Raw genomic sequence first — 15,299 nt, forward strand, 5'->3', positions numbered from 1 at the left:
AGTTCTTCAGCGATCACTGAACAAGCTCAGTGTATGATCGCTGGAACTGAAATAACAGATACAGAAATACATCGAAAGGAAAAAGGGATTATCATTAAATCACTGAGAGAGAAGATCAACAAATAGTCTCATGAATAAACGAACTTCGATAGATTTTAATTTCATTATGAAATGAAAATCTTCATGACATTCCACTAAGAGGGAGACAATTAACAAGAATAAGCAAGGATGGTATGAAATTTAGCAAACTTGATCGATTTCTTGTCTATGAAGAGTTTTGATCATCTTGGAGAAATCTAACGACATTGGCTCTGTCTGTTGTGAGAGATTTTGGGCCCAAACCATTTATAGTTTTCGGGATGAACGATTCAGATTTCAAGGAGGTAGTGAAAAATGCTTGGTCTAGGAGGGTTCTCTCCTTGGAGCTGGATAAAGTGTTCAACAACAAATTAAAGATGTTGAAGGATGACTTAAAAGTTTGGAGAAATAAGAAAGAAGGGATCCTTAGAGAAAAGATTCAAAGTGATCTATTCAAGCGATTGAAAAGGAAGGAGGTTGACTTTTTAGAATCAAAATTCTCGGAATCAGAAGTGTAGAATGCGATAAAAAAAATTGTGAACCTTCAAAAGGATATGAGTCAAATGGCTCTAACTTTAAATTCATCAAGAATTTTTGGCATGTTATCAAGGGTGAGGTGATGGAGCTAATAGATCGATTTTGGGAAAAGGAATGGATTAGTTAAGGATGTAATGCTTCCTTTTTGGCTTTGATCCGAAAAACTTCGGACCCTATAATTTTTGGTGATTTTACGTCGATAAGCCTGATTGGATGCTTATATAAAATAATCGCGAAAACATCGGCAGAGAGACCTAAGAAGGTTATTGGAAATCTAATTGGTGAAACCCAAAATGCTTTTCTGGAAGGGAGATCCATTCTTGATGGCATTCTTGTTGCAGATGCTACAATTGCTTCAATGAAAAAGAGCGCAAAACAGTCTACCATATTTAAAGTGGCTTTTGAGAAAGCATTTGATTATACCAATTGGGTTTACATTTAGGACATCATGGAACAAATGGATATGGTAGTAATGTGCTCATGGATGAGGCGTTAAATCATGGGGTCTTTGAAGGCATTTTAGTCGGAAAAGAATGACATATGTGTCTCACATCTTCAACTCGTGGATGATGTTGTATTTTTTTGCCAAATGAAACTCAAATAATCTTAGAAACTTTATGGGACTTGTGAAATGTTATCAATCGGCCTTGGGTCTTAAAATAAACATCGGAAAAAGTAAGTTTTATGAAGTAGGAATGACGAAAAGTGAAATTTCATTTATGGCTTTAGAAATGGGTTGTGGGTTCGGAACCTTACCGCTTACTTACCTTGGTTTTCTGGTTGGAAAAAAACATGAATAAAATCAAGAACTATATCGAAATCATTGATAAGTTCAAATCTAAACCTTCTTGTTGGAAGGCCTACTGCCTCTCGTTTGGGGGCCGACTAACGCTTTATTAAATCTGTCTCGGGCATTGCTTGTCAGCCCTCGAGTCCTTTTGAGAAGAATACTTAGACTTGGTGGCTTAGCGAGGATGGTACTTTCTCGATTAACGCTCTTAAAACCTTGGTGGAGAATTTCTTTTTGTAGATTCCATCGCACATGGTTCCAACACGTTGGTGTGCTATAATCCTAAAGAAGGTGTGTATCTTCATGTGGCATCATAGATGGGGAAGGATAGGTAAGGTCGGTGTTTCATGATAAATGATTTTTTTCACTCGTGACTTTGTCCTTGTTGCGGAAACGAGCCAGAGACCATTGATTATTGCTTCGTCAGATGCTCGGTTGTTTTTCAATTTGGGGGGGGGGGAATCTTTCAAGGGTGGGGTTGGAATTTATCATTGACGTCAACAAATAGAGGATTTGCTTTCTTGGTACCATTTTCGAATCATCAAAAATAACCAAAATCATTTCAACTTAAAACCAGTACTCGAAAACAACCAATAGAAATCATGAAAAATCCAACAATTAAAATTACTTTTTTACCCCTGGCAGCATCAACATTCATCGGTCAGCAACAGCAATGGGTTCATACACATAAACTATTATGTGGACTAGAAATAGAACGAAAGGAAAAGAAAATGACCAAGAAGAGAAGTCCAGTTCATCCCAGCAGATGACAACAACTTCAATTAGTCAAATTTACTACAAAACCCCACAACCAAATTTTGAGGCACATGTTCCTCGATAAACACAGAAAGCAGAATGATGGCATTTGTCACACATATCGCCATACCCAACCTGTAATCGATGTCTCCATTGATTTATAACACCTTAATCTTGTGGAAGTCTATCAAGAGGATTGCAAAGTACATTCTTTAAGCGTTTTCTGGTAATCTTTTCTCTTATTTTATTATTATTTTGTTTTAAAATCAAATAAACTCGCTTACCTAAATTGACGGAGCAGGGGTCATTTGATATGAATTTTCTTGTGCGCGTCTCTTCTTGGGTCCTCTGTTTCTTACTTTCTTTTGTCATGCGGAAATATTGTGCGTGAAGAATGTGTTCGCTGATTGGAAGTTGTTGTGTGAGTGGTGCGTTTTGGAATACATTTTGAATGATAAAAAGCAAAGAAATCCAATATTTGGGTATTCTTGATCGGCTGTTAGCGTTGTGTTTTCACCTGCTTTAATCGCCTGGTTTTTGTTTAATAGCTTTCGGAGTTGATTTGAGAATCTCTTAACCTTGGGAATTTCCTGCAATTTCAGATTTGAAGGACGTGTTTCTTGAAGGGTTTTGGTGGGTTTTTTGTTGACCTTAAGAATTTGGGTATTGAAAAGGATTAAGTTCTTCAAGGGTTCTGCTGGGGTTTTCTTAGTTGAGCTCGTCAGATTCAATTGAGAGTCTTGAAGCTTATCAAATGAAATGGATCCTGACGAGAGTTTAAGCAAAGGGAAAACTGAAGAATCTTATGGTGCCACGGCTTCTAATGAGGTGGAGAATCGGAGTGCAACTAGTTCACCGCTGATGCACAAGGATGTTTCATCACCTGTAGAGATCTCAAAATCCAAGGAATTGAGTTATAGTGCTCCACCACATCCTCGAAGGGGTTAGTGCCTATAATCTAATTACTTTTTGTTACTTCTTTATAACCTTACACTTGTCTAGTTGTATAATCTTGTTTTATATCGTGTTCTGAAGCTAAATTGCCAAAAATACTGCATTACTGACCATAAAAATGGACATTTACAGGCTTCAGTATTGACTTGGTACAATTCATATAAATATGGGGGTATGGCATTGTTCTTAGCATTCAGGTTGATGATACTTATGCTTGGTACCATGTCTGTTGAATAAGCCTGTTAATTGTAAAGGAGTTATTAGTTTTTGGAACCATCATACTTGTTCTTTTGATGCAAACAAACCTTTTGTAAAATCACAAAATAAATTATGCAATATGCATGATCGATGGTTTTTGGACAACAAGTTCATTAGCATTTCTGCATTTTATTCAAAATCACGCATTCTTACATGATTATGCTTTTTTTCCTTTCATTTTTGTAAGGATGATGGTTTGTTTGGAACAAAAAATCAAGTATGATGCCTAGACAATTTGAATCTTACTGTCCACCTTGCGCTTTGGAGTAATAATCCACCTTGCGCTTTGGAGTAATAATCTACCTAATACATTGGAGATAGATATGCTAGTTTAGTTTGATGGCATATCTAATTTTCTCATATATACTCGACATTGTGATGGCCAAAGGGATCCCAATTATGTCTGTATTCTGAGATATTTTGATGAGGCTGCAGTGTTTGCTCCATACTATATCTTATAGAAAAAAGGGAAACTAGATAGAATTTCTATAATTTTATTCATGTTTCTCATATTTTGGGTGGGGTTTCTTGTAGAAAATTTTAAAGAGCCATATAACATATTGCTTCTATCCTTCTGTATTGATTCAAATAATGGACACACATTGTTGCAATGACAAAGATTGCTCCATATTTGTCAAATTATGAATCATATTTTTTGTTTCCTCATCCAAAGAGTTGGTAAACCAAACCAAACAAACACAGTAAACCCCACATGGAGTAAGGTAAGATGCACACATGCCTTACCTCTACCTCTTCCCTGAAGAGTAGAGAGGTTGTTTCCGTCAAGACCCCTAACTTGCTAAAATTTTACTGTTGCTACAAGGCTAGCTCCTTGTTTGCTCCAAATGGTAGCAAATTAGTTCTAGAAGGTGGTTGAACTTGTTGACTTATAGTCTTTGTCATGTACCATATTAAATTGATGTATGATAGTCCTTAAAATAATGAGCACACACTTGTTGTTTAATTTGGGTAGTTCCTAAAGAAGGTCCGTTTTACAATCGATCTTTGTCTAAAAAACGCATCCTATTCCAAAATTTAACATCAAGATAAATTAGATGTTTGTAAACTATCTTTCCTAGATTGAATAAATATTACTCTGATAACTGTATTTATATGATGGTTATTTTCTAGGATAAAGAGTAGGCTACTTACTAAAATTTATATATCTAAACTTAACTGCTCCATGTAAATAAGTATAATTTCACTTGAACCGTGGAGACGTGTTGAAAGTGGTAAGCGAATTGTACGTTTCTAGTTTTATATTGTCATATAGAAGTTACTTTTCGTCGGTTCAGCAATTTAACTCTTGTTTCTTTCCTGAAGCCTTGGATCACAGCGTTACTGCACCTGCAAGCGTCCGCAGAAATCTATTTCCTGAAACCAAGGAAGCTGTATATTCTAGGTCGATGACTGAGAAGTGGTGGACCCAATCATGGATTCCAAAGCACGAACTTAAGTTAGATCGACTGTCGGAGCGTGAAAAGGTGAGTATTAGATTTACCTAGAAAGACTGTAATTTCACACGTGCATCTATTTATGCTTAAATTGCATAAACATATGCATTTCTAGCCGTATTAACTTGTTTTCTGTATTTATGCTAATTCACTATCATGGCTGATGAATGATTTTGAGTTTTCATGTTTGTCTTATTTGTATGTTTCCATAATTTATGTTCTTCTTTCTCCATTATGTCTTCCAGCAAAAGCTTATTGTGGAACTTGTAAAGATCCAAAGTGATGGTACGGTGGAGGTGGATCTATCTAAGAATGCACCTGTAGCTTCAGAGTTGTTCGAGTACCAATCTGTTGAAGGGTTTCACCCAGACATGGAATTCATCGTAACGGATTCTAACAAATCTATTCCGAAACTAAAGATTGCAATGCTTGTGGTGGGAACAAGAGGAGATGTTCAACCTTTTCTTGCTATGTCAAAGAGACTTCAGGCATGTCTCAAAGAAGACTCCATTTTACAAACTCCTCCCTCCGGCCATGGAAAAGGAGTCATATCTCAACATTTTAAAGGATCATTTCATTAATTGCTGTGTAAAATCATTCAAAAAGTTTTCTTTAGGTTTCCTCTAGAATTTGAAGTGGACTCCTTCTCTAGGACAGAGGGAGTATATGATGCATTTCTTGCTTTTCTGGCCCTTCTTACAAAAAATATTTGTATATATATTTGCAGGAGTTCGGTCATCATGTTAGGTTAGCGACACATGCAAACTTCCGCTCTTTCGTAGAGTCGGCTGGTGTAGACTTCTATCCTTTGGGCGGTGATCCTCGTATTTTGGCAGGATGTAAGAGGTCCTTGGCACCAAACAAATTATCGCTCTATTGAACCATCTCGTTGCAACTCCATTAGGAACACATATCACAATCATGTTTGATGCCCGTCCCATAACATAAATGTAAATTCTAAAATATTGTTGTGTTTCTTGAACTTCAGATATGGCAAGAAATAAAGGTCTTATTCCCTCAGCACCTGGTGAAATATCTACACAGAGGAAGCAACTAAAGGCAATTATTGAATCTCTTCTTCCAGCATGCACAGAACCAGATCTGAAAACTGGAAAAGCTTTCCATGCTCAGGCAATTATTGCAAATCCTCCTGCCTATGGTGAGTTTATATTGTGCTTCTCCTACATATCTATTTGTGAATAAGGAGGAGGGTATGTATCAAGCGTCTGGTGCATTGTATCTACCTCGTTGCATGAAAAAACTCTACCACGCACTAAGGCCATATTTGGCAATGTTAAGCTAGCTTATTGATAAAGCCCCTTTTGGTAGCTATAAGCTAGCTTTTTGAGAAACTACTTCAAGTAGCATTTTTCAATAAGCTTCAGGGGATATTTTCATTTTTTTTCCAATTAAGTTCAACATGCCCTTTTAGGTGATTTTACCCTATCATCTAGCTCATAGTTGGTTTTTATTTTTACCAAACTAGCCTATGTCTCTTCCAAGATTTTTATATAGGTTTTGGGAGTTCAATTTGTCTCATAAAGAATTCATTATTTGTCTTGATAACCATATTGAAACCTTGAAAGCATAAAGAATTCATCATTTGTGTTAACATGTTTCTTTGGTTGACACTTGATAGGGCATGCTCATGTTGCCGAAGCTCTTGGTGTACCTCTTCACATGTTCTTCACAATGCCTTGGACGTGAGTTTTGATTGAAGTTCCTTTTACTTTGACGGAATTATGCTTCTTTTATTTATGCTCGCTTTTGAGTTCTATGGTAATAATATATTGCGGTTGAGTCACTCTGCTTAATTTGTTATGGCCTTGATTTCCGCTAAGTCATTAATGATTTGGTGACAAATCACTAGGGTGGTCTAGGATAAATAATAGGTTTTTGGGCTTGAATAGATTAACCTAAGGGCCATTTATGAGAGCTGTTTTTCCAAGCCAGATATCTGATGATTTATGTATAATATTAAGCTAAGTTATTGAATACGACAACCAAATAATCTACAATCATGGTGAGTTGTTACTAAGGTGGGAAGGGATGTTACAATATCCTCGCTTAAGTATCAGGATGGATTACTACACACACATATACACTATACTTGTTGCAGGAAACATAAAAACGAAAATTATATACAATACAACGATTTGTCTTGTACATTCATTAGCATTCTGATATAAACTTAGACAAAAGGATGAGATTGACGAACAATCTTCCTAACTGTTAGGAATAAGTGCCAAGTAGTGATCAAAATCTGGTTCCATACCCACCATTAAAAATCCTGGTGAAACAACTAGAAACATCACCCTCAAGAGATGCTTGGTCCAATCCCACTTGCCAGAATCATCATCTCTTGGCATATAATTTTGCAGGTCTTCACTTGTATATGTTCTCTAAAATCTTTGGACCATGCAAGAGCTTGTAACCTCTTCTTCTATTTGATTCCTTCTTGTACCTTTTTGTTTGAATACCAAGTGTACTTAGTTTACACAAACATGCACAACCAAACAGAGATTCATAGACACACGATACCTACAAGGTCCACTCACTTATTCCATAATTTGATAGTTGCATCAATTATCTCCTATAATTAAGATGAAGCTAGTTGGTATTAAAATTATGAGTTGAAACTTCTCTTTAGAAGTTTGATTCTCTTTGTCTCCCTCTCTTAACCTCCTCTATTTATTTTTCCTTCTATCTTCACGTAGGGTTTAGTAGAATAGTTGTTTTAATCAACTAGAGTTACACGAGGGCTTAACTTCACAAATGGAATTCATGATCTAACATCATGATAATCTCATAAGTTTATTATATGACCAACTTATAGCACATGTTATCATGATTGTTAGAGTCATGTTCTTGAGCACAAAATTATCCTCCAAAACAAGCCAAACCAAACAGACGTAGTATATCTCGCACATTGGTAGGGTCTGAGGGTGTAGGATGTACAGAGCGTGCCAGTATTGAGGCTGTTTCTGTGAAAACCCTCTGCTTGCAAAACAGAAATACTAGGAGATGGGTGAGAGACGTAGCATAGTATCATAGGAGTATGTGCAAACACACAATATGTAAAAAATTATTCTCCGTTTATGTTATTTTGTAGTTTTTTGGTCAATCCCCAGTCAAGAGAGCTCGTAAGTGAAGAATTAGAATTAGAATAAAAGGGGTATTTCTGTAATTACCTTTTTGGTAGTGGGAGGGTATTCCTGTATTTACTTTTTGTAGTTGGGAGGGTTATGATCGTGGTGGGTCGTTTCTTTTAGGGTATCCAGACCTTTTTTTTATTCGGTTAGCCGATTGCCTTGGGAGAGAATCTGGCCTCTCGAAAGCCAGAACCATCTTAATCTTTTAACAGTCATCTTTTGGGAATTTCATTTTAGTGTATAGCATATTGGTATCAAACCAGTCAATCTCTGGGATGACAAGAAGTGTAGCTTCAAGGATGGATGACATCGAAGGTAGCATGGGGGTGTTCTAATTGGAGATTGGGTCGCTGAAGGAAGATGTTCAAACCATGATGCGTCATCTGGAATCGTTGGTGAAACAGAAAGATGAGAAAGGAGGACCGCAATCAGGATCGGAGGATAATGAAAGACATGCTGGATACTGCTAGAAAGGGAGCAAAAAATGAAAGAAATGATGGTGGAGATGCTGGCCAGTTTTTAGCAATCATAGGGTGAAAGTTAGAGCTGCCAATGTTCGACGGAAAGGACCCTGATGGGTGGATTCTAAGGGCTGAATGATACTTGTTCTGAATCGCTTGAATGAAGCAGAACAAATCGAAGTATCGGTTATTCCTTGAGGGAGATGCTTTAAGGTGGTACTGATGGGAGCATAAGAGGAGGCCTATCCTATGTTGGGAAGAAATGAAATCAATGTTCCGTCAATTCAGATCTATTACTGTTGGATCCTTGTGCGAGCAATTTTTGGCATTGAAACAAGAAGGGTCGGTGGCAGATTATAGGAGGAAATATGTTGAATTGGCAGCCCCTTTAGATGGTATCACCAAAGAGGTACTTCATAGTCAATTTATTAATGGTCTAGAAGCTTCAATTAGGGCAGAGTTGAGGCTTATGAACCCATCAATCTGAGTGAATCAACAGAAACGGCCATGAAAATAGAAGTTAAGAATCATATTTTGGGACGAGAGAAAAATGCTGGATTGAGCTCCCTGCCAAGGGTCACTGCAGAAAAGAAGCCATTAAACTATAATTCTGGAAAAACTCCCATGGCATCAGCTGGTAGTGAATATCGGAGGTTGTCCGACCAAGAAGTACAGTAGAGGAGATCGATGGGTCTGTATTATCAGTGTGACGAGAAATATTTACTGGGCAGAAATGTAAGAAGAGGGAGGTAAGTGTTTTATTGGTGCAAGATATTGAAATTGATGAAGACGAACCGAAAGAAGAAGACGACAAGCAGGGAACAGCAGATGCCTTGGAGGTTGGTCAAAATGTAGAGGTACATCTCAATTCCCTTGTCGGTTTAACTAACCCAAAAACTATGAAAATGGAGGGGAATGTTCAAGAACATAAAGTAGTGGTGCTCATTCATAGTGGTGCCACACATAATTTTATTTCAAAAAATATAGTGGAGAAGCTTCAATTGTTTGTGGAAAGCCCTAGGGAATATAATATTACTATAAGTACTGGATCTACCATAAAAAGGGAAGGCATCTGCAGAGGAGTTAAGGTTGACATACAGGGGTTGATTAAGGGAAGAATTTTTGCCTATCCAATTGGGAAATTCAGATGTAATATTGGGGGGTCAGAGTGGCTCGAAACTTTGGGTGCCACTTACATCAACTGGAAATCTCAGATTATGAAATATAGATTGGGTAATGATTCAATTATGTTTCATGGTGACTCGTTGCTTGGTTGAAGTTTGTATCATTGAAAACAATGGCTAAAACTATTAAACAGGAGGGTCATGGAGTTTTAGTGGAGTTAGGGATTCTCATAGCCATGGCAGCCAACAATCCGCATGATCTAGAAGCCTTATCTACCTTGTTGGCAGACTATGAAAGGGTGTTTAATATGCTGAAGGGTCTCCTGCCAACAAGGGGTAAGGAGCATATAATCGTGTTAAAGGAGGGTAGTGGAGCGGTTAATATTAGGCGTTACCGATACCCTCATCATCAAAAGGATGAGATCGAAAAAATGGTTGAAGAGATGTTGGAGGCAGGGGTTATTGAACATAGTACTAGCCCGTTTTCTAGTCCAGTGTTAGTTAAAAAGAAAGATGGTAGTTGGAGGTTTTGTGTTGAATATAGAGCAGCCAACAAATATACACTAATTGACAAATTTCCGATCCCTGTTATCGATGAGCTTTTAGACGAATTACATGGGGCCGTTGTGTTTTCAAAGAAAGATGATAGTTGGAGGTTTTGTGTTGAATATAGGAATGTCGGAGTTTGAAGCATCCCGAGAAGTATTTGAAGCTCTTATCAAACAATGTCCAGACTGTCACCTTGAGGACAAGGTGAAACTGTTTGGAGGGGTATTGGTCAACCCCCAGTCGGATTTACTTATGCTAGGAGAGCTCATAAGTGAAGAATTAGACATTAGAATAGAAGGGGTATTTCTGTAATTAACTTTTTGGTAGTGGGAGGGTACTCCTGTATTTACTTTTTATGATCGTGGAGGGGTCGTTTCTTTTAGGGTATCCGGACTTCTTTTGTATTCGGTTAGCCGATTGCCTTGGGAGAGAATCTGCCCGCTCGAAAGCCAGAACCATCTTAATCTTCCAACAGTCATCTTTTGGGAATTTCATTTTAGTGTATAGCATTTTTTTATTTGCACATTGTATATTATATTCTTATTATTATCAATAATATAAAAAGCTCTGGGTAGTTAGGATGAGGATAATTTCAAATTATATAAAGATAACAAACCACAAAATTAACACACTTTTAAATATTTAAAATATTGGTGGGTGGAGGGGGTGTAGTAAATTTTGTTTCTGTGGATCCTTCATCTTCACTAAAAATTCAAAAATCTTCATAAGAATATTATATTTAAAAATGACTTCATTTTCTAGTGGTTATTGTCTAAAGGTGGTGTCTTCTTAGTTCTTACATCTCTTTTCTATAGGCAGGCCGACATCTGAGTTTCCTTCCCCATTGGCACGTGTTCCTCAAAGCGCTGGTTATTGGGTACATTCTCATTTATCTTCTGACCATTTCGCAGGAAGTTCTGCAAAAGATTCTTAACCGTAATGTTTACAAGATTTCTTTTTACCTTTTTGTCCAGCTCTCGTATATAGTTGTGGATCTTCTGATCTGGTGGGGCATAAGAGGATATATAAATGACTTCAGGAAGAAGTTGAATCTTGCTCCCATTGCATACTTTAGCATGTATCGTGGTTCAATATCTCATTTCCCAACTGGCTACATGTGGAGTCCTCATGTTGTATCAAAACCAAGTGGTAAGAATACATCCTCTAAGTTTGTTCTGGCCGCTTACCATTTTTCGTTGTATGAGAAGAATTGGAAGTGTGATTGTGGGTCTCATTTGCAGATTGGGGTCCGCTGGTCGATGTTGTTGGTTATTGCTTCTTGAATCTTGCTTCCAAGTATCAACCTCCTGAAGAATTCATTCAATGGATTGGAAAAGGAACAAGTCCCATATATATTGGGTTTGGGAGTATGGTATGGGGACTGAACTTATAACGAAGTTTAGTCGTGTTCTTGCTGTAATTTTACTTTTGAGATCAAACCAACTAATCTTTAACTTGTTTTCTTTCTAAGCCTCTTGAAGATTCAGTGAAAACCACAACTATCATTTTGGAGGCTCTGAGAAAAACGGGACAAAGGGGGATAATTGACCGAGGTTGGGGGGATCTTGGGACCTGTAAGTTTCTTCTCCAATAAAGTGTAGAACTTATCTTTTATTTCTTACACCATAAAAAGATTTTCTTGACGGTTGTTGATGATTGAGGACGTGTGTTAAAGTCTTACAAATTTTTGGCCACTTTATGCTTCATGTCAACAATCTTACCACTTGTAGCTTCCTTTTGAATTACATAAGTGCCTTATAAAGCCAATGTTCAAATGCATATACGAAAATTGGTTTGTTTGACCTCATTTCTTTTTTGATTTCTTGACCCTTTGGGGTAAAATCGTGATTGCAGTTCCAGAAATTCCTGAGGATGTTTTTCTTCTGGTGGATTGCCCTCATGATTGGCTATTCCCTCAATGTGCAGCCGTGGTGAGCAATGTATTAATATGTTAAATCGTCTACACGAATAGGACCAAAAACCCCTCTTGTTCATATGTTTTTATGGGAAATGCTATGTTCAGATAATAAAGGAAAATGGTATGCACGATTGGAATCTTAATAAATTGAAAATATATTTTATAATTTCGCAGGTTCATCATGGAGGTGCTGGAACAACGGCCACAGGATTGAGAGCTGGGGTAATAATTTAGTCTGATTTTTTACTTTTTGCTTATATTTATTTGATTTAGAACTGATATGAATTTAACACGAGAACGTCTTGTATGTTATATATATATATACTAACCTGTACTACTTGTTATAAATGTCAATTTGATGAGTTCTTCAAGTTATGGTTGTTTTATATATACTCGTAATGTGAAAATGCAGTGTCCTACAACTATTGTCCCCTTCTTCGGAGATCAGTATTTTTGGGGTGATAGAATATATCATAGAGGACTGGGGCCAAATCCAATCCCAATTAATCAGCTCAGTGTTGAAGCACTTTCAGATTCGATAAATTTCATGCTGCAGCCAGAGGTAAGTAAAATGATTGGAAGCATTCAATTTCTATGTAAAATGTGGGGTATACTGAATTCGTTTGGTTCTTAAAGGTGTGAGTAACCATGGATTCTCAGTAATTGAATGTCTAAACAAATCTGGAGAGTCTTGGTTTTCGTCTGCTAGAAACCGAAAGGCACATGCACTAGAAGAGCGATAGTTTAAAAGCATATCAAGAATGTTAAACATCTTGTTCCAGTTGATACAATCCCAAACCAAACCAGACTAACCCAACATATACCACTCGGAAGTAGGTCTAGGTCTAGGTCTAGGGAGGGAGGGATTTATGCGTATCTGTCATCTACTCAAAGAGTTAACTTGTGTTCGTGAAGCCTTTTGGTAATGCCAGTATATCAATAAGAATTATATAACATTATTGATCATCAAAATGGATTGTGGTAAGTGCCTACCGGGTAAGATTCTACTCCCTCACTTAACTAGGTAACATTCTTGGTCTTTGCTATGCCTCTCACCGGGTAAGAATTCTCGGTCCTTGCCATGCTCATAGATAAGCTCTTACCAAGTAAAAGTTTGGTAAACGGCTCCTTAGTTTCCAATTACCACAAATGAATAACTTCATGAGGTCTCATAAACTCATACTACTTTATATAGTAAACGCCAACCCTACCAAGAACGTTCGTTGAGTCGAACAAAATGGAAGTCTCAAGGCTCACGCTTGAAGACTATTGATTTCGGCAGGATTTTCTTGTTTTGCCATTATGGAAAGAAATTTTAACAAATACTTATTCTTGATTGTAGATTTTATTAGATAGGAATTACTTGGTCATTTGAGTTGGACTCTTATCGTGTAAAAATGTTTGATAGGTGAAAAGTCGAGCAATGGATTTGGCAAAACTAATAGAAAACGAAGATGGGGTCGCGAATGCAGTTGATGCATTTCATCGGCATTTGCCAGCAGATATGCCACTCTCGTCAACTCTACCTTCAAAACAAGAAGATGATGATGATCATCCAAACCCTTTACAATGGCTGTTTACTCAGATTGGATTATACTGTGGCTGTGGTACTTCCTAGATATAATATGCATGTATGTATGTATGTATGTATGTATCTCTATCTATACACTTCACTGCATATCATTCATTTTTTTACAACTTCAATATTGATTTCATTCATTCTGTTTTCAAGGCCAACAATATTCAAGTTAGTTTTTCTTTCGGGGTATCAGTTGTACATTGTGCATGGATAGTTGTACAAGTGATTCGTTCTTGTATTGTAGAATGAAGGTATGATCATTTCTTTCATATTTTTTTTGTATTCATTGATCCTTGTAGCTACTCATCTTGAATGATCACTTCAATTTGTAAATGAGTGTCGGTGTGAACTAGCCCAGCCCGGTTCCATGTGGTTCCGGTCCTGGTTCCATCTGGGTCCTCTGGTCCTGGTTGCTTTGATCACTTCAATTTGAAAATGAGTCTGGTCCGGTCTTGGTTCCATCTGCGTCCTGGTCCCTAGCTTGGGTATGAACACAGATTGATCTTAAGCCTGGTACTGGTCATTGGTTGAGATGGTCATGATTCATGAGAAACTAATGGTTAAGAATGACCGCTTAGGATTGGTGTTGGGATGATATTAAGGCCCTTTTTGGTTTTTCTCTAAAGTCTGATTGGGTAAGAGGTTCAATGATTAAAACTGTTTGTTTTTACTTATAATAAAAGGGTCTTATGCATGTTCTGATTTGATAAGATGTAACCTCTCCTCTTATTTTAGGTCTTCTCTCATATGAAATCGATCAGATCGTTCTCGGTGAAAAACTCGTGTCACTTCAATAGATCTTTATTTCCAGAGCTTCAATTAATCCAAATTAATCTCCTCCCTATTCTCCAATCAATCTTTGTTATTCTCAATCAATCCAAATCACTCTCCTCGTTGTTTTGCAATCGATCCAAAGCCAATTAACTTTCCTTCTCGCTGTTCTCCAATCGATCAAGATCCAACCAACTCTCCTTCTTGATGTTCTCGAGTCAATCCAGTCCCAAATCACTCTCCTTCTCGCTGTTCTCCAATCGATTCAGACCCAAATCTGGTTTTCGGCGTAGTATTGATATGAATATTTGTAATGCAAACTGATGGTTATTTTGTGTTGGGAGTTATTTGTGTTAACATGTTTGTTCTATTTAACGATTGGTTCTTTTGTAACTTGTTGAAGATCAAATCATACAAGTCCTTTAGCTTCAGCATTGTCTAAAGGTAATATTGATAGATGATAACCGGTGATTGATACTTGGAATAATATTAAGGGGCCGTTTATTAAACACTTATTTGGTAAGTACTTATCGGATAAATTTCCTCTTCGGATGGATATGAGAAGGGTCAAGAATCTTACCACGTAAGAGCGATGAGAATGATGGAGAGTCTTATCCGGTAAGTGAGGATCACGACTCTTACTCAGGTAAGCGCTTATCCACTAAATTATTGCATTCGATATGTTTTGATATTACTAAAATCTTACGCATCAAAATAAATCATAATGTTTGACTCATATCGATAAGCGTTTACTGTGTAAGCCATTGGGCAAACTGCCCCTTAGTCATGTTGGCATACTTATGAGGAATTGATAGCTTGGAGGACTCTCCATATGTATATTTATATTTATATTTATATTTATATATATATATATATATTTATATATATATATATATATATATACACTATAGTTTGCCA

General features: G+C 37.1%; 1 protein-coding gene across 3 annotated transcripts; it reads left to right on the top strand.

Annotated features, from left to right (window-relative positions):
• The first annotated feature begins 2,229 nt into the window (after window positions 1-2,229).
• Window positions 2,230-13,879, top strand: LOC112514388 (sterol 3-beta-glucosyltransferase UGT80B1). Of its 3 annotated transcripts, none has more exons than XM_025120830.1 (15): window positions 2,230-2,387; window positions 2,764-3,104; window positions 4,697-4,857; window positions 5,073-5,315; window positions 5,555-5,666; window positions 5,816-5,986; window positions 6,467-6,530; window positions 10,933-10,990; window positions 11,088-11,262; window positions 11,355-11,485; window positions 11,585-11,687; window positions 11,968-12,044; window positions 12,206-12,253; window positions 12,444-12,593; window positions 13,440-13,879. In XM_025120830.1, the coding sequence occupies exons 2-15, from the start codon at window positions 2,921-2,923 to the stop codon at window positions 13,647-13,649; spliced, it is 1,887 nt and encodes a 628-aa protein (XP_024976598.1). In that variant the 5' UTR covers window positions 2,230-2,387; window positions 2,764-2,920; the 3' UTR covers window positions 13,650-13,879. The 3 variants fall into 3 exon arrangements, with proteins under 3 accessions (XP_024976598.1, XP_024976599.1, XP_024976600.1); XM_025120831.1 differs by lacking the exon at window positions 2,230-2,387 and adding an exon at window positions 2,407-2,643; XM_025120832.1 differs by lacking the exon at window positions 2,230-2,387 and adding an exon at window positions 2,407-2,589.
• Window positions 13,880-15,299: the final 1,420 nt, after the last annotated feature.

The sequence above is a fragment of the Cynara cardunculus genome, assembly GCF_001531365.2.
Source record: "Cynara cardunculus var. scolymus isolate 2C chromosome LG 6, CcrdV1, whole genome shotgun sequence".
Lineage (NCBI taxonomy): Eukaryota > Viridiplantae > Streptophyta > Magnoliopsida > Asterales > Asteraceae > Cynara > Cynara cardunculus.

Coding starts and splice junctions, on each gene's coding strand:
- LOC112514388 (XM_025120830.1), top strand. CDS start 2,921: ATGGATCCTGACGAGAGTTTAAGCAAAGGGAAAACTGAAGAATCTTAT. Junction 3,105..4,696: donor TCCACCACATCCTCGAAGGG/GTTAGTGCCTAT, acceptor TCTTTCCTGAAG/CCTTGGATCACAGCGTTACT. Junction 10,991..11,087: donor CTCAAAGCGCTGGTTATTGG/GTACATTCTCAT, acceptor CTTTTTGTCCAG/CTCTCGTATATAGTTGTGGA.